The sequence below is a fragment of the Balaenoptera physalus genome (genome assembly GCF_965194825.1).
Source record: "Balaenoptera physalus genome assembly, chromosome: 1".
Lineage (NCBI taxonomy): Eukaryota > Metazoa > Chordata > Mammalia > Artiodactyla > Balaenopteridae > Balaenoptera > Balaenoptera physalus.
Genome location: NC_138882.1, coordinates 58,105,748 through 58,129,944, shown reverse-complemented (window position 1 = coordinate 58,129,944; position 24,197 = coordinate 58,105,748). Strand labels below are relative to the sequence as shown.

At 39.3% G+C, this 24,197-nt stretch overlaps 1 protein-coding gene across 16 annotated transcripts in view; it reads left to right on the top strand.

The window, feature by feature from the left end:
• RABGAP1L (RAB GTPase activating protein 1 like) overlaps nucleotides 1–24,197 on the top strand; it is a 786,837-nt gene that overhangs the window by 750,156 nt on the left and 12,484 nt on the right. For 11 of the 16 annotated variants that reach the window (XM_082437232.1, XM_082437226.1, XM_082437234.1 and 8 more), the window contains 4 exons: nucleotides 3,063–3,155; nucleotides 13,229–13,339; nucleotides 20,480–20,584; nucleotides 22,860–22,943. In XM_082437232.1, coding sequence (XP_082293358.1) covers nucleotides 3,063–3,155; nucleotides 13,229–13,339; nucleotides 20,480–20,584; nucleotides 22,860–22,943 — 393 coding nt within the window. Of the gene's footprint in view, nucleotides 1–3,062; nucleotides 3,156–3,340; nucleotides 3,647–6,343; nucleotides 9,637–13,228; nucleotides 13,340–20,479; nucleotides 20,585–22,859; nucleotides 22,944–24,197 lie in introns of those variants that run through there. The other 5 variants (XR_014256708.1, XM_082437221.1, XM_082437230.1 and 2 more) reach the window with 2 other exon arrangements.

Genomic DNA, 24,197 nt, shown 5'->3' with positions numbered 1-24,197 from the left:
CCCCTGCCCTGGCAGACAGATTCTCAAACACTGCACCACCAGGGAAGCCCGGAACTACTGTATTCTTATTCAGTCTTCCCCTCCTACATCTCCAACTGAGGCCTGCATGATTAACCTTTAGAAAGAGAAATGCAAATTAGTAATTACAGTCATCCCTTGGCATCCACAGGGAATTGGTTCCAGGACCCCCGCAAATACCAAACCCCACGGATACTTAAGTCCCTTATATATTGCATAGTATTTGCATGTAACCTATGCACATCCTCCCCTATTCTTTTGTTTTGTTTTGTTTTGTTTTTGGCCACGCTGCGAGGCATGCAGGGTCTTAGTTCCTTGACCAAGGATCTAGCCATGTCGCCTGCAGTGGAAGCTCAGAGCCCTAACCACTAGACCACCAGGGAAGTCCCCTCTCCCCTATACATCTCATTCTTCAAGTACACACTTACATTAAATTTATTTAACTTAAGGGGAGAGATGCCTATACTGCTCTTGAGATAGTAGGTTGTTTAAATTCTAATAATTCTTAATGACTTTCTGTTTTTTTTAATTAAAACTACATACTAAAGAGGTTGTTTTAATTCCTTTCTTTGATAAGAAAAAATTCAAGCTCAATATTACATTCCCTAAAATAAAATCAATTTTGTCCTGAAATATAGTTTTGAAAACTGTAACAGTCTGTTTTCTTTGATCATCTCATAAACAACAGGAGTTTCGTATCAGCTCTCCTTCCTCCTCCACCTTTTTTCCCTTTTTACTTTGTGCCAATCACAGGTGGATGCTCAGTATCACCCCACAGCACAAGATAAATAAGCTTTTGGAAGGTTTCCTAGCAACATATTGTTCTGGGAACCTGCTCTGTTTCCCTGAACAAGATGAAGCCAAACATCCTAGAATCTCAGCCAGATGGGAAAGGATTAGCTTATTGAGGGGTGTTTAATGCATTTTTTAAAATTTCACTTTGAAATGAACCTCTTAACATAACAAGATTGACTTTTAAAAGGACACTCTTCTACATATTAAAAAAAAAAAACCCTCAGTAATAGTTCCAATTTAAAAAATACAGTTTTAGAAGAAATTCTCTAGAGACAAGCTTGTAATATGTAATTCACTTATTGGTGAATGGATCCATTTTAGAACTATGTGGAAAATACTTCCACATAAGACTGATGTTCAGCCTGATACCCAGTGGTACCAGTATTCAGCTACAAAAATGTTAACATATTGTACTTCCTTCTCATTCTGTGGTAAGTGGCTGCTGGAGTAGGCTCCCTCCTCACAAATCCTCTCACTTCTCCCTTGACCCCTCCTCCTAGAGATCCACGGGAAACCCCTGTCACTGCTTAAAACTTTGGGACTTCTTCCCTTTTCTCCTCAGCCCCAGGGCTACTTCAGTGCCAGTGATTTGCCACTTGATCTTGAGAGTCTGGTTTTGGTTTTTAGAGTATATGATTAATACAGAGAAAAGAAAACTAGAGGAAATTGCCCCTCTTAGAGTCAAGAAAAATAATGTTGTTGCTGTTTTGTTAGCACACCATCATGTATATTTTCCTTGTTGTTTATCGATGATCTTGAGGCCACGCAGTTGGCAGGTGGTGTTTTTCTTTCTCTTGCACTCTCGTTGGTCACAGCATACTGTTAAAGGTCTCTGGAGATGGAGTAGTAAAGGGTTAGAGTTTCTCATGCCAATATTCAGCAGTGGTTTTGCAATTCCGTTACATGCTGGAAAATGTTCTTTCTTCTAGTCCGATTGGGTAGGCAGTGCCCCCATCAGCCAGGTGAATACTGTCATCATGTGGTGATTGAATGATTTACACTACCTGACAGGTTTGGACTGTGTGAAACTTCCCAGTTGTGGTGAGAAGCAGATAATTCCAGTACTCACAGTGCTCCTGGATGGGAAGAACAAAGTAATTAGAATAAGCTGGGGAATGACACCTGGTGTCTTTGCATTTTATTTAACAAATTCTGTGGCCAGATTTAAGAGAATTGAAACTATCCTCATCCCGGAAAACCATAAGATAATTTTATTTTCATTGGTGCTTTCCATTCTCTCTTGCTCTCTCTCTCTCACACACTTACATATTTTCTAAATACCATATTTTGAAGTCAACAAGAAACAATCTGTTGAGGGCCTCCTAGGGGCCAATTACATTGGTAGGCATCATGAGGGCCGTCAATACCTGGTCCTTGCCTTCACTGAGTCCCCAGTAATTAGCCAAATAATGCACTTATTATCTTTTTAAAAATTTAGATAAATTTATTCTTCATTTCAAGTCATTTACGTTAGGACCTAAACGTTAAAGAAAGATTTTGATGTCTAAAGGAATTATATAATTTTGATTGTCCAAGAAAAGCCTAAGAGTAGACTTAGTCTGTTATATATAACATGTAATAGATTAAAATGGATTAATTTTTTTGAATATTTTCTGAAAACACAGTTTTTAAAAATTCAATGAACCAGGCATTATTTTAGATACTTTGTCATTTAATTCTCCTGACAACCATTATGAAATAGAAATTTGCCTACCAATTTTAGAATCTGTTTTCTCTCTGGTATATTATTAGCTCCATTAAAAATTTTTTGTGTTGCTCAATATTTTATTTTTATAAAATAATAAGTCTCATTTTTAACATGTTGGGAGAGTGAATTTTACTTAAAGAAAGGCAGTTAACAGAATTAACACCACTGTTAAATACATTAACAAGAAAAAGTGATGCTATATCAGCAATGTTGTAGAACAGACTACGGCGCATTTTGGTAAATAAAGTTTTATTGGAACACGGCCATACTCATTTATTTGTGTATTACCCATGGCAGCTTTTGTGCCAATAACAACAGTGGAATTGTGACCTAGATTGTGTGGCCCGCAAAGCCTAAAATATATGCTATCTGGACCTTTACAGAAAAAGTTTGCAGACCCTGTTCTAGAATCTAGATTTTCCCCCTACATTGAGTCTGGTGTGCTCCTTTAGAATGCCAGAGACTTCGTTGGGAAACACATCAGAAAATGGTTTCCTAAATGATCTGCTTGACTAACATGCTTGTCCTCTAATCCCTGCAGGTACCGACCAAGAAGCTAAAGAAATATGAGAAAGAATATCAGACAATGCGAGAGAGTCAGCTGCAGCAGGAAGACCCAATGGATAGATACAAGGTATGGGAGACAGGGGTCACCTGTCAGCGCCAAGTGCCTTCTTTCCCCTAAAGCAGCAGTTGTGGGAAGTTTGTTCCCTCTGTTCCTTCTTGGTTGATGTAGACTCTGACCATGCTCAATGTCCAGGTATGTTTTCATCGCAGGAGAGTCCTGAGTGGCCAACCATAATATTTCTTTTCTTTCAGTTTGTATATTTGTAGGTAACTTCACCCGTTGCATTTATACTGGGAGTCTTCATAAGAAGCTGAGAGAAAGAGAGGGAAAAAGAAAGAGAGAAAGTGGCTCTCGACTACTTTCAAAAATGAGAAAAAAGGAAAATGGCAAAGTACGGTTTTAGCTGTGCACAGTCACATCCACAAAGACTTTTAGAAGGCGAACTGCTCCAAGACTGGCACAAGAATGTTTCAGACTTACCTCTGTCTGTAGCCAATGTTCAAAATACAAACTCACTGGAAAGGAAAAATAAAAACCACAAAGCTATATTGAGCACAGCCATGGTGTTTGTTGCAACATTTATTTCCACAAACAAATTTATGAGTAACAGTGACATTTCATTACAGCATGCAGTTCAAGAATCAAGATGATTTCAGTTTAATATCTTAGTTAATTGTAGTATTTTAAAAAATGGGGCCAGTCATAAAGATATCCTCAATGGTAATTAGCAACAGTGTTTCCATGAAGCAATGTTGGGGAAGTACTGATTTCAAACTTATTTTTTTTCCAACTGAAATATTCGTGTCTCTCTTCAACATGTTTTAATTCTTCAGATTCCTACAGATACAGAATGATTCCCTCCCTCTCCACATCAGAACATTAGGATAAGAGAATATTGTATTCATACATTGAGCACCAGCAATGCCAAAAAGTACTGCAATGACATTATTAATTAAACCACCCACTGTGGGATGACTTCTGCTTGTATAACTAGAGTTGCCTTTATGTGGTCAGAGAGCTGGACACGGGCAGCTGCAGTTACAACGTATATCTCGTCTCCGTTGCTGAATTGAATAGCATTGGAGGTTCACATAGGGGAACGGTGGAAGGAGTGTATGGATTTTGTAGTCAGATCTGAGTTCAAAACCTGAATTTCTGAAAAAGGAGACAGAATTTGGAGTCCAAGTTGGGGGTTTTAATCCCTATGCCATTTGTTCAGCATCTTGGACTAATTATTGAGCCTCTTCCTCATCTGTAAAACATATAGTATGCACATTTCCTTGAAAGATTGTTGTGAGGATGAGGGATGTTATATGTTAAGTACCCAGCACATAGTTGGTGTTCAATAAATGGTTGTGATTAGCCTTATTAGGTCCACTGCCTCTAATTACCCAATTATTACCAGAATAATATCACCTTATTTGTGTCTGCTCCACCAGTCCCTTGCTTATCTTTCTATTTCTCTCGAGTATTGCTACCTAATAATCTAACATCAGTGTGTTACTGCCCTTGTTTATAAAACTAGCTGATAACAAAATCCCACATATTGGTATGGCAGATAACTATTACCATATAAGGTGCTCATAGATAAAGTTCGAAGTTAATTTCCACCCCTCAATAAAACCAGTTTTAATGTAGCTTATGTAGCATGCTGCTTTAGAAAGGCTTGAAGTAGTAATGATAAAATATTATTAAGGATCCAAAGTGAAGCTCTCCTACTGCTTGCATCATTCTAATTTTCCTATTGCTGCCATCGTTATGAGTAAAGCCTAGGAAGGATACTTCAAAATAGAAGAGAGGGAAATGAAAGACTAAAATGGTGTATTTAAAATCAGCCTGGAACTGAACTTATTATTTCTTATATCCTTTTTGTGTCAAAGCAGGTATGTATAAATAAATAGTACAATGCATATTATTTCTTAAAAAGTAATTATCACACATACACTATTGATGTGTACAGTTTTTACTGAGGGGTCAAAGTAGAATTAAACTTTTTTTTGGTCTTTATTTTGAAAACAGGTACTACTTTTAAGCTTGAATGCTCTATTTATGCATATCAGATACCCTTTATAGCTATTTCTTTTGTATTATTGTAATAACTTGTCAATACATCATCCAACTAATATTTCTATATACTTTTAATAATGTCTAGAAATTTGTACTGGAGATAAACTTGGTAAAGTTATGGTCCTCACATTATAATTACATTTTCAAGGTGACAGTTGACAACATAGTGTCCAACCATCAACAGATTTGTTCTTTCAGATATTCAATATCTAGTTTAAGAAGCTAATTTCAGTTGTATTCATTAAAGTAGGAAGGTCTCTTAGGAAATACATTTTAGCAACTTATAAACTTAATCCTGTCAAGAATAAGATCTATGCCCTGGGAATAAGCACTTTATAATTCATAGTTCTTGGACTGGGAACCCGAAAATTCTCAAGAATAACTTGGGAAGATCTTTGAAGGCACTGAGTCAGAACTTATACCCGTTCACTAACAACCCCTCCTCAACCGTTAGGATCCATAGTGTTTAAAATGCCGTGTTTATCCTCTAGCTTGCCATATGGGAAGGGAGTTAGGAAGATTGTGTCAGTTAAAAAAAAAAAAAAAAAAAGAAGGCCCAGAAATGTCATACCTTAAGATATTCCAAGAGATTTTTTCAGCTTGATACTATTTCTCTTGGGCATGGTGGGGTACAAAAAGAGAATAGCTCTCAGCAGTCACATTCTTGCTGTAGCTATTTAAACATGTGTTTTGTGTCTATTTTTATGATATATGCAAAAATCTACTTCTGAGGTTATGTCACTATGCTCACCTGTATCTAACACTTGATGAAATGGTGTTGGTAGAAATTTAAATTTTAGAACCCTAAGCACAATGAAAGTGTTCTGGAATTTGATAGTGGTGACAGTTGTACAACTTTGAGAATGTAGTAAAACCACTGAATTGTATATTTTAAAAGGATGAATTTTATGGTATGTGAATCATATCTCAAAAGAAAAAAAAAAGAATTCAAGCAAGATGTCTGAAGAGAATTGACATCCGCCTGCCATCTTTTTTTCGTAAACCTCAGTCACACCAGAGGTACCTGTGCACAAGCCATACTTGTGCGAGGGAGACCTCCTGTCGGAACTGGAGCTAATCAATGACTATAGATCTTATGTGTACTCATATTTATAAGGGAAAGGCCAACATAAGTGGGTGATGCATTCATTTTCATGTATATATACGTACATGGGAAAGGCCAACATAAGTGGGTGATGCATTCATTTTCATGTATATATACGTACGTGTGTATATATATATATATATAGTATATACGCATACATATATACATGCACACAGACATAAACATATAAATAGATAATGCATATATATATATACACACTGCCTGTGCTACCTGGTGTTGGCATCAGTTTGTATTTGAAACCAGTGAGCTCTATAATGATTGCTTACAGCCTTTGGGGTACTCTTTCTGTTTATCTTCCTGACTAGATTCCAAGACACAGAAAGGAAACTTTATGGGAAGAAGAATATACAGTATTTATTCTAAGCCTCTTTTATTGTCCTTCTTAAGTTTGACCTGGCCAGATTTGTGTAGTGGTATTTATCTGCTCTGATATTTTGGTTTGTAAATTTATTCGTAGATTTCAAGTGAAGGGAAATGCAGGATAAAGATTTGTCTGTAGAAATACATCATGTATACTTTTATCTTCATACAAATCCCCAGAAAACAAACATTCATGGATATGTGCAGCTGTTTTAGTCATTTTAAAAATTAGTAGCCAAGCCCCTAAAAAGCAGCTATCAACATCAGAAATTAAAATATTATTTGCTATTTTAAGGTGATGAATTGTTTTCATTTGGGGGAAGTTAGTTTTCTAATGATGTAATCTATTGATGGCAATTTTAGAGAACTACAGCCTTCATCTGTCTTTAGAAGATGATATGCTTTTCTTGTTTAATTAAAGAACTACTTGTACAAATGTGGGTTAAGCCTTCAAAAAGCACAGCTAATTAATTAAATTCAGTGAATCTCCCAATGTGTAATGAAGGTTATGTTATTACCTGTTCTAGATGGGCAAATCCTAGAAAGAATCAGGAATGCTTAAACTCTCTTGGGTTTGGGAGACAGTATTATAAACACATAATTTCTAATTGAAGAATCTTATCTATGTTCAGTATAATTAAATCTAGAATGTTTAACTTCTTTCTTGAGGTTAGACATAGTACATTTTTTATCAAAATGTAATTCAAACAGAAAGAAAATGATTCCTGTAAATTCACAGAAGGTTTTTCTTGCCCATACTAATTTTTGTAGAGCAGTCATCCCTGCATGTAATTTAAAATTAAGCTATTTAATTATAAATAGTACAAACAGCACAAACAAGATTTTCTAAATAAAGCTTAACTTGTATTATTTGCTATCCTTACATATCTAAGGAAATAATTTAGAGCAATTGTCACATTTTGTTTTTAACTTGATAAGTGAAGAAGTTTAAATTATGCTAAACATATGTGGGAAAAAAAAGTATCCCCCACCCCCCTTTTTTTTTTTTTTTTTTTTTTTTTTTTACTGTATTGGACCCTTCCTTACTCAGAGAAGTCAAGATAAGTGAATCCGTCTTTGAAAAGTATTTTTCTTCCAGTGAAAATAAACTTATTATTTTTCACATCACAGAGATATTGCTGGCTTTTGGAAATATTTATGTTATGAAATCATGTGCTTTTAATGAACAGTGATAGTCAAGAGGATGATTTCTATCTGCCTGTGACAACTTAATGATAAACTTCAGAAGGCTGCCACTCTTCCTTTTTGCACTTGGGTAACTCGATGAACTCACTGTTACAGGATGGTGGAGAAGGCAAGCCCAAGTTCTCCTGATGCTTCTCGAGCCACTTAGCTAAGAAGGAGCAGGTGGTTTCTGATGATGCTTGTCTGCTGATTGAGTTATACTTGACACTCAGGAGAGGTGTAAATGTTGTACATATTAAGAATCTCTTGGTATATTTATCAATGATCTTCAGAATTAATTCTCCAAAAATTTTCTTCAATTTTTAGTACGTCTTGTTTCCTGTTAAAGGAGTCTGACGGAGAAAATTACATCACACTCCTATGTTTCTACGTCATCTGTAACCCATTTGCTTTTTAAAAATTTGATTTGTATGCTAGAGTAGTACAGGGATTTGCAAACCATACGGCCTGTGGGCCAAATCTGGCCCACTGCCTGTTTTTGTAAATAAAGTTTTATTGGAACACAGCCACATGCTTATTATCTATAACTGCTTTTGCACAACAATGACGGAGTTGAGTAGCTGCAACAAAGACCATATGGCCTGCAAAGCCTAAAATATTTACTGTCTGGGCATTTACATTAAAAGTTTGCTGACCCCTGTGCTAAAGTGTAATCTAAGATTGTTTTTAAGTGCTATGAGAAATGCAGTCTCGTTTGCCAACTGCCAGTTAGTTAGTACTGACAAGATTTTCTCTTTAGTTTGGCATTTAAAATTGTTTAAATTTCCACCAGAAAGATAAAACTGGATATGCTGGGTAAAGTAGGAGCATAAAATGATTTCAGACATCCAGATTTTCTTTCTCAAATTTCATCTACAGATAATGTAGACATTTAAACATTTCATCTATAGGCATTTGTCTTTGAATGTCAAAAAACTGTTTGATGAAATTTGAATATGATGACTGTCAACTCTTTTGAAAGAGACATCCAGAAGAAAAGATGTGAGAGTTGAGTGTGTTGTTGCTAATAAATTGCACTGGGTCTTTTAGGAAAACATTTTCTCCTGACCCTTAAATGTCTTTAAAAGTCTGTGCCAAGAATTCATTATAGCAGCAGACAGCACACCCAAAATACTGAGCTAGAGTTATAAAGCTGCCTCCTTCCTCATCATTTTTTCCTTTAAGGCTGAGTTTATTTTCTTCTGATTGCCAGTTCACATTTCTCTGGTTTCTCATCTTGGAAAAAATCACATTCACCATTCCTTATACTGCTCCACCCAAACTCCAACCCCCAGACACAGAGAAGAGCTGGGATCCATTTTTCTTTTGCATTCCCCTGCCCAGCAATTTCATTCTGTTGCCTGAAGATGAAATATTTTGCAATGTTTCTGACTTTGTCATATAAGGAAGTTCCTTCCACCCAGCTCTAATAACAGTGTAAACAACTCACACCGTAGTTGCAAATAGTTCCACAGACAGCGTTTTCATCAGTCATGCAAACTGCAAATAACAGCGTGGAGAGGGAGGAGTTTAGTGTATCAGTCTTCCTGAGTTGAGACTTTGCCCATTGGCTGCCTCAAGTATACTTTCTTGCATCAAATGTTAGCTGTCCTGGAGAGAACTTAGAGTAAATGACACTCTAAGGAAAAACAAAAGAGCAAAATAGCATTAACAAGCGTCTGTTTTTGTTATTGCCATTTCCTAATTGTATTAGTAGGTGTGCCATTTCATTGGATATTCTTTTTTTTTTTTTCAATTGTCTTTGTACCTATGATTGAAAACGGTAGTTGGTCTATGGCTTTTCAGGAGGTAAGTTTTTTGTCTATGTATGTCTGTAATATCAGCGTCTGTCTCTCTGAAAAATGCAGTATCCTCCTCCCCAAAGTTACTAACCCAACTTTCCCAGCTGCACATCTCCTATGCAACAGGGGAGGGAACTAATGAGGAAAGTTGTTGTCTGCTGTTTGTTCGAATGTTGTTAATTGTGTGACATGGAGCAGTGTGCTGTGAATTTTAAGGGTTATGTAAGCATTGTCTCCTGTAGCCTTTTCCGAAAGGCAAGGGAAGCGATTTTGCCTGTGTTGTTTATGGGCTCTGGGCGTTCAGCACATCCGCTTGTGCAGACTTACGGCATGTGAGTTATCTCTGCACTGGCTGACGTTATGGGGCCACTTCACGTCTTTCTCGGGTGGGCCGCCCTTGCCAACATTTCAGAATGAACCAAGCAAGATTCCGACCTTTCCCAAAGCTAAACTGTCTTCTTTATTCTAGTATAAAGGCAGACTTTTTCTTCAGTCAGCTCTAAAAACAGTTTTGGCTCCCTGGGAAAGGCTGGAAAAGACAGCCAAGTCATGTTGTCTCTCTTTAACCCTTGGTAAGCGTGGGCAAGTTCTTCTTCATAGACAATCTCCACCTTGCCCCGCCCTAGGTTCATACTTTGGAGGACGATACTGCATTTTTGGCCCCAGAGCTTGCTTTCCCACGTGTCTGAGTGCAGAGCAGGAGTTGCACACTTCCCACTGTGCTGCTTGCTTTGCACACACTGAACTGAAGCTTCTTGCTAGAGCAAAAGCCACTAGGCTTGCCCCCTAGGCTATTATGCTTTTTAGGGACCCTCAGACACACCCCTAATTTCTCCCCAGTCTTCCCCTATCCGCCCCACCCCCGTAGCTATGTGTCTGTGAGGAAAGGTTTGAGTTGCGACAGTCATGGTAATGGGAAGTGACCAGTAAGGTTTCAGCCGAGCTCACACCTCTTTCGTATATAATATAACATAACCCATCAGACATATATCTCTAATCAGTAGTGAAGTAGCTCCTGGTGCGGTTTTTAAGTACTTTGAACAAAGTGCTTTTCCATAGCGTTGTATGACTTTACCTGAAGGTTATTTTGACTTGATTCTAAGCATATGTCACTGTAACCTGAAAAACTGGTAGCTGCAACATTTTTCGCTTGTGCCAAATTAATGCAGTGTAAATAAGTAGTTGAGGGAGCTGTTTGTATCTTGGAGACCTAAGTACAACTTCAGTAGAAATAGGACACTTAGGAATAGGTATTCGAGTAGTCTTATCACGGTCTCTTTTGAGGGGATTTATCAAGAAATGAGAAAAATCTCTTCCCTGCCGAAAGCAGTCTGCCTTGTGAAATGTGGTATGATGAAACTGTGCTTGGTATTGCTGCTTGTTCCTGGCAAGGAGGAAATTTGTTGGAAAAGTTTTTGAACCATATTTTTTTATCTGTTTCCAACAAGCGTGTAAGTTGTTTCTGTAAAAAGGGGTAATAGTTTGATCTATCAGGACGAAAGACTAATCTCTAGCCCCTGCTAGAATTTGGATGACTTCAGCAAAGATTGAAAGATTCAGCTGTAGACACCCTGGCTTTTTTTATATTTTAGTTCCCACTTTTATTATGCTTCTGTGGGAGGGTAGAACTTCTGTAGATTGAGGAGACAGACAGAATTTGATGAGTACAATTTGCCCCTACAAATATGTACACTGTCTTTTCAGGAATATCTTGGGAAAGGGTTCCTGGCAAGGCATCGTTTTTTTGAGGGGTTACATTGTATCTTGGTCACAGAGGAAGATCCGTTAGGGTTTCACACAGAATATGAGCTTCTAATAGGAGAAGACTTTTAAAAAATTCTCATTTTGGCATTTTATCCTTTCCAATGGAATTGAAATTCTGAATTGCTTTTTATTTTCTAAACAACTTTTTAAACTTTTTAAACACGTGTATTATATATTCATTGTAGACAACTTGGAAACATTTTAAAAGCACAAAGACAACAGTTAAAATAATCCGCTACCCAGAGTTAATGTTATTTATGTTGTTATGAAAATGAGATTTTCCAGTTATTTGTCTTTTTTTTTTTTTCCTAGAAAATAGCATAAGCATTTCTCCTGTCATTAGAGAGATATTTTTCACTTATATTTTAACACTGTATGGAATTCTATCATTAATTTATTTAGAAGTATTTAAGATTGGTTTTTTCTTTTTTAGTAGATCTCTTTTTCAAAAATGTTTTGACTCTTCCCAACTATCCCCGTCTACCTTTAACAAAGGAAAAGGCAGCAATGGACCCTGTTGGCTGGCTATAGTCAAAGTGCACGTTTGTCCTTCGGCTTCTTTGCTGGCCCTGTTTTTGGATCCTCTCCTTCCTTGAAAATCTCAGGCTTTGCCCTTACCATCTGTTTCTTAGCCCTTTTAAAAAAACAAAAAGAAAAGAAAAAGAAATCAGGGCTCTTCTTTCCATACAACAAACTCCAGGTGGTTCTACAGAAGATAAAATTCACTCCCTCCCCCCGCTCCCTGCCTTGCCTCCAGTATGCTCTGATACACTGTCTTCCAGGGCATAGATTTGTCTTCTGGTTGTACACCACTGCTTTGTGTGAGTTTTTGCCATTCTTGCAGAAAACACCGTTAGGAGTGTAAATCTGAAAAACAGGAAGAGCTCATCACATTGATGTTTTTCCTGTCAGCTCTCTTTTGAATCTTCGGTAACTGCTAACAATAGCAGAGACAGCACTTTTGATACTTTGGAACGGAGGACGCTAAATTGCTATTCAGAAAACAGAGTGAATGTGCACAGTTCATAATGACTGGTGAAGGGGAGATCTTGCTTCATAAGAATTAGTGACTTGCTTCTTTCATCATATAACTGTTTCAAATTTTTTTCTAGGAGTTCAAGGGGAAAAAAACAACTCAGTAATTTATTTTACCCAGAACCTTTTAATCTGAAGTTTTTTAAAAAAGCAAAACAAACATTCAGAGACATTATCATAAGGACAGTTGCTCTTACTAACACAAAAATTGGCGTTCAGAAAAGTAAATACATTCATATCCAAAGAATGAAAATGTCAGTCGATAGCAAAACAAATCCAAACCGTGTATCTTAAATATACTCCATTAATATAAACTCTGATATGGGAAAAACCATTCAGAGAAATGTCTAGTGGTTTCCCCAATTTCATCCTTACTGTGTCTTGCAGTTTCCTTTGAGGTCAAGGGTGGGATTATCGTGCATGTTTCAAACAAAGACTTGCCTGTGTCTGTGTTCTAGGTCTATATGAAAACCTCACAAGCTTGGGGGTGTGTTTGGAAATTTTGCTTTTCATGGCACAGTTTTTATGATGAAGTCCTGTGTGGAGGGCTTAAGGGACAATTGTAAGTTTCACCGGGTAGAGTTCCGCATCTGCTCCGCTCGCTTAACCCACTGTTGTTTCCCAGACAGCAATCCTGCCTTCCTGTGCCACTCGCGCCTTCTCCTGTTTACACCTTGAAAAGTTCACTTTGTTGTTGTTGTTGCTGCTTGTTTTTCCTCACCAGTTCCATTTGTTTCTGGTAGTATGTCCAGGCACTAATGCCCTAATGCCCACCTCTGGCTGTTGCTCTTTTTCTGCAGAGGGAGAACCGGAGATTACAAGAGGCCAGCATGAGGTTGGAACAAGAGAATGATGACCTTGCCCATGAACTAGTAACCAGCAAAATTGCTCTGCGGAATGACTTGGATCAGGTAAACCTGTCCTTCACTAGGCGGAAATAAGACTATGACAGCCTCTTCCGGGGCAAGGACCAAGTTGCTCTCAGGGCAGTCCTACCAGGGCTTGCTCTGTACTTGACCCTGAGTGAGCTGCCTGATGGGTGAATGGGTGGGTGGTAAGTGGGAGGGGGGACTGCTGTGCTCACCGGAGACGGTGGAAAACGCAAGCCTGTGAGCTTTGAGATGGGTTTCGGTCATTTCCAAACAGCATGTGCAACATACTTAAAAAAAAAAAAAAATAGCTCTAAGCTTCTCTGGTGTCTCTTCTCTTAATCTCTACTTTTCCTAAACCAAGGACTGCCGGCATCATTACCTGAGAATATCAGTCACCAAGAGTATACAGTGCCACTCTAATATCTGTAGGCACTGTACTTTTTTGTTCCAAAAAGATTTCTCATCTACAGTAAATGTGAGGATTTTATATGAAGTATGTACATTGAGATATGTATTGTTGGATTGACAGGCATCCTAGTGGTCGAGAGCCAAGACTGCCTGGGTGTGAATCCTGGCGTCACCACTTACTAATCACGTGACCCAGGGCCATTCTTAACCTGCCCATAGGTTTAAAAAAGTGTTGACCTTATAGGGATGATGTGAGAATTAAATGAGGTAAAGCACTACAAGAGTATGTGTTCAATAAACATTAGCTTTTGCTAGGAAGCCCTTAAATTCTTTAACTTCCTTGTCCTTTCCAACAGTACTCACAGCTTTAGGACTTCCTGTTTTACCATTGGTAGTGTTTTTGGAAATAATTGGCAATATAGAAGGAATCTTGCACAGATTTAAAGTCATCACTCTATTTTCTGACTTTTAAAAAGACAATATTCCCAATGGTGCAGGGTCAGAAAAGTTGAGACTTAGCTGGTTGAATCTGTAAAAAAGAGGCATATTACCTGTGCTCTGACTATGCATTGACAATATTTAAAATACAAATCCATTAATAATATAGATATGATTGGATGTTTAAAATCGCAGGAATTTTTTTACTGTTTAACAATGGTCCCTGCCACAACTCCTTTTCCCAGATAAACAGCTAATTTTGCAGCTCAGAAGTTTTAGCCACAGTAAGATGGGAGATAAAACCACTGTTAAGGAAAATTGTGCTGAAGGGGGAGAGGAGGAAGCTGAAGGCGTCAACACTAAATGGAGTTTGAAAATAAAACAAAAACTGTGCTGCTTGGGACACAGGATGTAGAAGGTAGAAGCAGCAGCCCCATGGTAGAAGGCAGGGGGATGGCCCTTTTAACTGCAAACCCCATTCAGCCAGCCTCTCTGCAGGTTGTTAGAGATGGTATGAAAAATGCGTGACTAAGAGAGTCAGAACCAAGGAAGGTAGAGGGGTCCCCATTCAACAGGGCCACACCCAGCCTGACCTTGGCTGTTGTACTTTTGTAGCAATAAGACCACAGTGTGACTCAGTACTCTAATGAAATTTTTGGTTCCATATTAGCTTTCCAAATGGCCTTGACTGACACTTGATTCTGCCATTTTGAATATTTTATCCATTAATAGTTTTCTTAAGATGGCTAGCTAAATGAAAAAGTTTTGCAGTAAATCTATTGTAATCATTCCATGATTGTATGTAATTCAGATCATTTTGTTGTGCACCTTAAACGTACACAGTACTGTATGTCAATTATATCTCAATAAAACTAGAAGGAACAAAAGTTTTAAGCAGTTAGACTCAGTAGGGATGCAGTGAAATAAGTTAGAGTTGTAAATTGAAAGTTATGTGGGAAATGTATTTGGTACATTAAAATGTACATGTGGTATATTTAAAAGGTTGAACAATAATGAAATTAAATACTTACTGAGTTCCTACTATGCACCGAGCACTTTATTCAGCAATGTATAAGCATTATCTCGTTTAATTTTCCTAATGACTCCATTAAGCAAGTAGTTTATCTTCCATTTTATAAATGAGGAATTTGACATATATACTCTGACTTGGAAAGCTATCCTAAAAAAAGTAGAGATTTGCTCAAAAATATAGGTACAAGGTTGTTTACTGCAGCATTACTTACAAGAATAAAAAATTGAAATAATGTATATGTCCAATAGAAGGAGAGAATGAAGGTATATCTGTAAAATATCTTTTTGGAATCGTTTTTAAAAACAATGGGAAGGTAATGATATAATAATATTTTTTTAAAAAAGTAAATTTATCTATATATAATGTTTGCATCTAAATTGCAAGGAATATATGCTGGCAAAGGGCCATCCTGTAGGAAAAGAAAGGAGGCTGGAATATACATTGACAGGAAAAAAAGCCTACAAGGAAATACATCAAAATGTTACTACTAGATGTCTCTGGGTGATAACAGTAAATCTAATTTTTATATTCATCTTTATACTTTTTTCAATTATATATCTTTTATAAGAAGACCTTAAATTACTTAACCACCCTTGGTTAAGTAATAATGTACCTTATAACTCTTTAATGATCAGAAAAAAATTTTATTTAAAAAAATTGTTTCACCACCCAAAAAACCCATTTTGTAGATTAGTCCAGAACAATTGCTAGGGTCCTCCTGAAATTATTGAGTACCTAGGTACCTCATGGAGCTACTAGATCAATCCCTGAAGAAAACATCCCTTCATTTATTCCTTCTTTTTATTTCCTCCCTTCATACCTCTCTTTCTCTTTTTAAAAAAGTAGTTAAGACCTGGCCCCTCTGCCTTTTGAAGCTTATTTTCTAGATGAAAGAATAAAAATTGCCGTTTCATTGAATTGCTAACTCAAAAATTGCCATCTCCTCCTAACATCTAATTTTGTAGTTTCTGCCTGAGCAGAATATCAAAAAGCTGTCCCTGCAGTTTAGGTGTCCTGCCCCTCCAGTCTTTGAGGAGAGGAAGGATATTAGCGTGAGGCTTTGCCTGCCGTCACCCAGTTTGCCCAGTACTTTTCCATTCCCAGTTTTTCAAAATCAAATCTTTTAATTAAAATAGCAAAACGTTGGCATACATTAAACAAATATGAAGGCAGATTGTATTTGAGACAATATGTAAAGCAAACAAACCTAATTAGGTAATTAGGTAAGTTATTTCATACCCATGTCATTTTAGCGCTGGCTTCAGGCTTCCTGGCCCCCAGAAGCTCTTCATTTTTCTCTCTGACAGAGCCTTCTCTTTTGACAACTTGCCCTCCCTGAGACTCCTTAAATAAGGACTTCTCAGTGATAAGAAATGAAAAGAGATACAACATCTCCATTTCAGTTTCTGTTGCTATCTGCTTTCAGGCTCTTCCTGTTCTTTCTGTTCCCAAGGAACAAAAACAAGAGACACAACCAGTGCTTGCCCACTGCAGCCTGGGCCCAGGTCCCTTCTGACCAGAGGGAGTTCGTGTCAAACCAGAAGCTGCATATCACAAGTGGCACTTTCTTTTGTTCTGTTTTAAATTGAACAACTGCCTTGGCTAGTTCTTTGAGAAATTATTTCTGAAAGAGCCTCATCCCTAACGTGAGAGCTGAGCCTTCTGAGCAGGTTATCAGTTGGTTCATGATTTAATCACACATTGCAGTGTTTGTTTCTCTCATATATACATGTCATAGAAGTTAGAGAGCAATTAGAAGTTTTCATATCAACAAGGCATTAAAAGATGTTGGTAGGCGATTAGAAGACAGTAATGACAATGGTCCACTCAGTCTTATCAAATTATGGTGAAGGTTTTATCATTTGGGCTCAAAGATAGAATTAGAGTTTCTATCTGTTTAGTATTCTGTTCTTGGAGATTCCTTTAACATTAAAGATGGTTTCTACTTAAGTGAGGTATAGAGGTTGGCTATATAGAGACCCAGAAGACCATTTTTAAAAGGAGAACCTTTTAAAAGGAGACTTCAGATCTGGTTCTATTTTGATGAGCAGAGTCAGTCCTACTTTACTGTTTAGCATGAAGGGGAAACTCTGGATACAGCTTCCTGTGGGACCCACAGCAATTTCTGCAGATGTCAGATCTGATAACAACAGAAATAGAGGGAGGTCACCTGACCTTGGCATAGTGAAGAACGTGCAGCAGAAAATGTGTACATAAAACTAATAGGCCTGGGACTTCTCTGGTGGTCCAGTGGTAGAGAATCCGCCTTACAATGCAGGGGATGTGGGTTCGATCCCTGGTCAGGGAACTAAGATCCCACATGCCGCGGGGCAACTAAGCCTGAACGCCACAACTACTGAGCTCACGCGCCTCAACTAGAGCCCACGTGCCACAAACTACGGAGCCCACATGCCCTGGAGCCTGCGCACCACAACTAGAGAAGAGAAAACACACACGCCACAACTAGAGAGAAGCCCGTGCGCCGCAATGAAAAAATCCCGCATGCCTCAACGAAGATCCCACGTGCCACAACTAAGACCCGACGCAGCCAAAAATAAATAGTAAATAAATCTTAAAAAAAAAAACAAAACAAAGTCCCTCTCATCATACATATTTAAGTGTTTATTAAAAATTTCCGGGGCTTCCCTGGTGGCGCAGTGGTTGAGAGTCTGCCTGATAATGCAGGGGACACAGGTTTGAGCCCTGGTCTGGGAAGATCCCACATGCCGTGGAGCAACTAGGCCCGTGAGCCACAACTACTGGGCCTGCGCGTCTAGAGCCTGTGCTCCGCAACAAGAGAGGCCGTGATAGTGAGAGGCCTGTGCACCGTGATGAAGAGTGGCCCCCGCTTGCCGCAACTAGAGAAAGCCCTCGCACAGGAACGAAGACCCAACACAGCCAAAAATAAATAAATTAAAAAAAAAAAAATTTCCTCAGGGAAGTGGGTTTTTTCCCTTTTTTTTTTTGGCCGCACTGCACGGCATGCAAGATCTTTTAGTTCCCCAACCAGGGACCGAACCCGCTTCCTCTGCGGTGGAAGTGAGGAGTCTTAACCACTGGACCGCCAGGGAAGTCCCGTCCCTTTTCTTATAGATATTTCCAAAATCTTACAACATCTAGATATGCTGCAGAATTTTAGAAGCTTGTTGCTGAATGTCAGGACAGCATTGACTATTCAGAAGTTGGCAAAAGGCTCATTTTGAGTTTGAGTGAATCTCCCTTCAAGAAACCAAACTTAGAAAACATTTGTTTCAGTGTGTCATGATATATACTATAAAAAGGGCTATTTTCTTCACAAAATGGAGATTGCTGAGGGTACGGTAAGAGGTGGTTAAAGTGCAGTCTTTATTAGCAGGGCTGTCGCTCAGATATTCTGGGGTAGAATAGCTGAGTGGACTGCCATTCTAGGGAGACAGATTTGGTAAGATTTTTAAGAATGCTGAAGCCATCAGGACAGCATTTTTTTTTTCACTAGAAAAATTGGATTTTTTATTTAAAAATATTTTCAAAGGCTAATGCCATAGTGGAACAACCAAAGGATAGTTGAACCAAATTCTCAGGGCATTAGAGGAGCACCTGCCAATGCAAGCTCATGATTCGCCACCGGCAGACCCTCTGTTGGAGACCTTGGGAAGGATCTCCTGCTTTGTAGGTAACTTGTCATTTGCCTTGCAGCTCTAGAATTCGCAGTTTTGAGTTTCCATAGTCTACATCTGATATCTTACGATTTATTAAAACTTAACTTGCAACATACATGTTGCTTTTTTTGAGACCCACCTCTACTTTTAGGATGCGTTTTTGCTTTGTAGATTTTTCCCCCTAAAATCTAATGTATCAGAACAAATTTCAAAGTCTTTAAAAGGGACTTTTTCACTTTAACTACCCGACAGTTCCAAATTATCTGAAAACAGCTATAAGCCCTAGGCTGTGGGACATCAGGAACTGGAAGGCAGAGCCGAGAAGCTGGAATGTAGTTTCTCTGCCAGGACCCAGCAGACTGTGCTGGACTGGCCATCTGGACATGTGGGAGATACGGTGAAACACAGACAGAAGGCCACCTGGCCAGTTTTCACAAAGACTTGGACAGCGTTTTGCTGCTGTCAGCCCGGGATGGCTTCTTCAAAGAGCTGCCTCTCTTCTGTGACTGTGGTTTTCTCTGCTGAACTCATCCTGCGGCCCCCTCCACCCAGTCTGCTTCTCCAGGGCCTCAGAGGGCCACGTCCATTCACTCACTTATGGAGCACCTGCTCTGTCCCAGTCCTGGGCTCAGGGCTGGGGGTGTAGTGACGAGCAAAAGAGAGAGGTTTCCTGCCTCCCACAGCTGCAGACGGCTGGCGAGGCACACATATCACACACGCAGTTTGTCACTGTAGGTCGTGCTGTGTGCTGTCAAGGGAGATGCGAGCTTAGGTGGGGTGGGGAACCGATGCGGATGGGGTGAGTGGGCAGGGCTCAGACCACGCTGCACTGCAGGAGTGAACCTGAAGCCGAGACCTAAAGGGCGAGGTAAGTGTCCTGACGTGTAAAGCAGACACGCGTTAACTAAGTTAAATATACAAACACACAGTGCTTTCACGGTGAATTTTGGTTCTGTATCCAAATTATGAGCAGCGTACTCTCTCCAAGCTTTTCTTGGCTATTTGAGAAATATGGTCTTTTCTGCCTGGATTCCTGGTCCTTAACTTCAGTTTTCCTCAGGGCTGTCTCTATCACGGGGTTTTGGTCTTAATTTCTCCTTACTGTACTCGTTGCTGTTGTGAGTAGCCTGGTGGGCCAGGTTAACCTCGGCTGGTCTTGGAATGTTCTCACCTAACTGTGGTCCACGGATCAGCCCGTCTGCTCATCCTCTCTGGATCCGCCCCACGCACCACCAGGTGGAAGCTTCCAAGTGAGGCTCCACCCCTTCATCCAGTCTTACCACGCAGTCTCCGAGTGAGTGCTGTAGTGACAGCTGAAAATGTGGAAGAGGCGTTTAGAAAGAGCATGGGCTTCGGTGCCATTCAAGTCTGAATTCAGATCGTGGCTCTGATCTTCGATGTGTGTCCCAGTCAGGTTTATTTGATCTCTCCAAACCTCACTGTCATTATCTGGAAAATAAATTTTGTTGTGAGGATTAGAGATAATGTGTGCTAAGTGCGTGGGACCTGGCTGGCATTTAGTGAAAGCAGCCACCCCCTGGGTGAGCCAGAGGGAATAGAAGGGCTTCCGGTAATGTTGGAACAATAATAACTGGAGGTCGGAGAAGGTGTACACGTGCTTTCTTCACCTTCTTTATGACTGTGATGGACTCTGATTTGCAGGCAGAAGACAAGGCAGACGTGCTGAATAAGGAGCTCCTCTTGACCAAACAGAGGCTGGTAGAGACTGAGGAAGAGAAGAGGAAACAAGAGGAGGAGACAGCTCAGGTAACGGGCGTAGGCGGGCTTGTCCTTACGCAGGTGTATTGGTACGCGGAGTTGATTAATACTATAAACAAGAAGTAACATGAAATTTGTTCAGATCAAGGGCGATGCTGAAGCAGTACATGTGAGTAGAACTGAGGCAGCATTTCCCCCCTTGAACAGCTTTTAGGAATTTGCCTTGACTGAGACGTCTAGCGAGAGTGGTACGCTTTCTCCAAGTTTAGGAACTTGGAATTATGATCCAAGAGCTTTGAGGCCTCCGCAGATTTCGTGTTGTATCTCCAAGACGTTTGACTTCTCTGAAGCAGTTTATGAGGATTGCTAAGCTGGAAGCCTCCAGAGATCTCTGCTGGGAGTCACCTCCGTCGGTCACGCTTCACTTTCCCGATTCATGCCTTAGAAGAACGAGCAGCCACGTTTCTGTTCCTGGCAGAGCTCTCAAATCTTCTTCCCTGAGAGAACAGAAAGAAACCCTTTGGGAGCCAGCCCTGAAGTTAGCTCCCACAGTCTTCCTGTGAGTTGTGAGGCTGAGCAGCTGGGAGACACACCACTGCCAAGGACCCAGGGGCGACAGGAGGGACCTCTCCACCCTAGGAGTCAAAGCTTCCGGCTTCCCTGAGGAAGAGCAGGCTGCTTCACCAATGGTCTCCATCTCTGTCCGTCCCAGCCAGGCGTGATTAGCTCACTTATTTTAATGAGTTCAGTTCGGAGACATCAATAATACTAAATATAAAACAGCACACAAAGCATTTCAAAGACCTACATCCAAGCAACCAGAAAAAGTTGCAGTAAAATTACTAATGAAGGGATGTGTCATTTAGCACCTTCCAGGATTTGTAAAAAGTATTCCATGATTTTTTTTTTTAAATGATGAAATGAGTCTTGGCAATTACTGTGGACCAAGATTTTTTTTTTTCTTTAACATACTCAAAAATATTGGGGGGCCGATTATCCAGTTTGATCTAGCCCTTTGGATGGGTTTTGCTGTTTTCTTTACTTCCTATTTTTTGGTGGCCCACTTCAGTACTTCAGGTAAAGAATGAAGCTGTTAGCAAATGAATTTAATCCATGCCCCTCTCCTCTGTGTGTGTGTGTTTGTGTATGTGTGTTTATATATGTGTGTATATCCTGTTTTAATTGTTGTGGTTCCCTTGTGAGATAAGGATTATTCTCATTTGTCAGATGAGTAAACTACAGCTTAGAGAAATTAAATGAACTTGCTCAAAGCATCTCAGCTATCTCAGTTGACCCTGAGTCAGTGCGGCCTTATTGCAGAAGGGACGAAGGGTATGGCTGAAGTCCTTGAATTATGTAACAGAGAGAACAGAGACCAATATAAACAACTAAGTTTGAATCAGTATGACCTACAAATGCTCTTAGAATTTTAGAATGTAGCAAATATGAAGAAATTCTGAAATCTTGTAATGATAAGACCAGTTATAAATTGCAGTAACTTGTGAATTTGCAAGTACCGAGTATACTCCATTCATAATTTGGGATACTGCAAAGCAGAATTCATCAATTTTTTCTGATTGTGTACTTAAAGATTAACCAGAGTTGTTTTTTGTTTGGTCAATTTGGGAGAATTGAATTCTTTCCTTTTTATCTGGCGGCACCTGAGCTTTTTTCATTGCCTTAACCTTCTTCTATACCTAGAATTCTAGAGCTGCCAGGCTACAGAAATAACTGTGGTTTTAGGTTTAGCATTCATAATTTAGTATTTCTGCTACTGTAACAAGTACTGCATTATGTCACTTTAACTTCTTCTAAAGTCAGTGTTTCTTCAGTCCCCATCTCCCATGTCTGTCTCCAGTCCCAAAAGCCTCTTGTTCCTACCTCCTGAGGGGTAACAGCAGTGTCGATATGGGACGAAAGAGGAAGCCATAAAATGTTTTTTCAGTAATTTACTGCAGAGCATCAAGAGTACATGCAGTGCTGCCTTGATGTTTTGTTTTAGACTCTCATAAGGATAAAGATAGCTTCTGAATGGACACTTATTTAACAATATATTTATAAAGTAGTAAAAAGCATAAGCAGTTTTATACTAGGATTGCTCATATTCTTATACATTGCAGGAAAAAAAGTAAGGTTTCTGTATCTCTGGAGATGATTAGGTTTTTCAAATGACAAACATGCAACCGCAGTAGGAAAAATGTGTGTACTTAAAGTTGTTTACATTGTTGTTGACTATGAATCAGGCAGACTTGAATATGAATGTTCGTGGACATTTATTAAGATTTTGACTGAGTCTTGATGTTTCTCTTTCTTACTCTTTTAGCTGAAAGAAATCTTCAGGAAACAGCTAGAGAAGGCAGAATATGAAATAAAGAAGACTACAGCTATCATTGCCGAGTATAAACAGGTAATGTGCCATTGTGGGCTTCGTCACTGTAAAAGTGATTGTTTTGCTCTTTTCTTTGGGGAAAGTTTGTTTGTTTTTAGAGTTTCCAGAACAGTAACTGCACTGCATTGATTATATTTGTTGGCTCATTTTCTCCTCTGAAACAGACAGTGGTTGGACCTGCTTGCTGATAACATGAGAAGTTTAATTGAGCAAAACAATCTGTTGGTTGTTTTCAATGTTTGATAGATTTAGAGGAACAAGTAATTTTATTACCATTGGGATCCTGTCTCTGCCTTACTCAGAAGCTAATTTCCAATAGATCACACTAGTAACATTTGCCTCGTGGCCAAGCACTAAAGTTTAGACGCTGTATTAAATGGCAACGGCTAGGAGACCCATGAGTCCTTCGCTGTCGCAGTAGAGAACATGGGAGCTCTTTTCCCCACGTGGCTGTGTGGCCTTACCCAACAGAGGTCAGTGCTAGCAACTAACCTCCTCTTGTTAACCTTAAAAAGATCTTTTAATGGTGGGGCGGTGCTCTTCTCCTTGAGGACATTTCTAGTCCCATCGCGGGTTTGGGGGGGGGGCGGTGGCGGCGTGTCTCAGAAAGCCTTCATTCCAGCTCCAGTAGTATCTCCCGGTCCCTGCTGGTTATGCTGGGACATGGCAAGGACTCCTCTTGCTGCCAAAGTACTCTGACTGGACTGTTCAAGTCCCAGTTTTCCAGAACTGTTAAGGTACCGTGTGCCACTGACTTATCCAGAAATTTCCCTGGGGTCTCCTGCCTCACATAGGAGTTTGAAGTCTAAGGCTTACTTTTTTAAAAAGTGTTTTTTTTGCTTATAAATGAAATTTACATTCCTTGGGGAAGTGCAGAAAAGCACAAGGAAAACAAACCTCCCTTAATCTTGCCAACTAGAAAGAATCACTAAATACACTGAGTATGCTTTGTTGCTATATAAATAAAAATGTAAGTTATATTGTTCATGCATTTGGGGGGAAACTAGTTCAGTTGTATATTATGAACACCTTTCCATAAAGATTCCACCCCTTCATGGAAGATTGCTTAGAAATAAGGCTTCAGAGCTATCTTCTTCTCTTTTATAATCTATTTATATATCTGTATCTACATACAGATATACAAAATCAATATATGTTTATTTAATGCCTGCTACATGTGAGGCTTGTTACTTTGGAGGAATAAAAGATAAATTCGTTCAATTTCTCTTCTCTGGAAGCTGATCTTGTAATACGGAGGTAAAACCTGTCCAT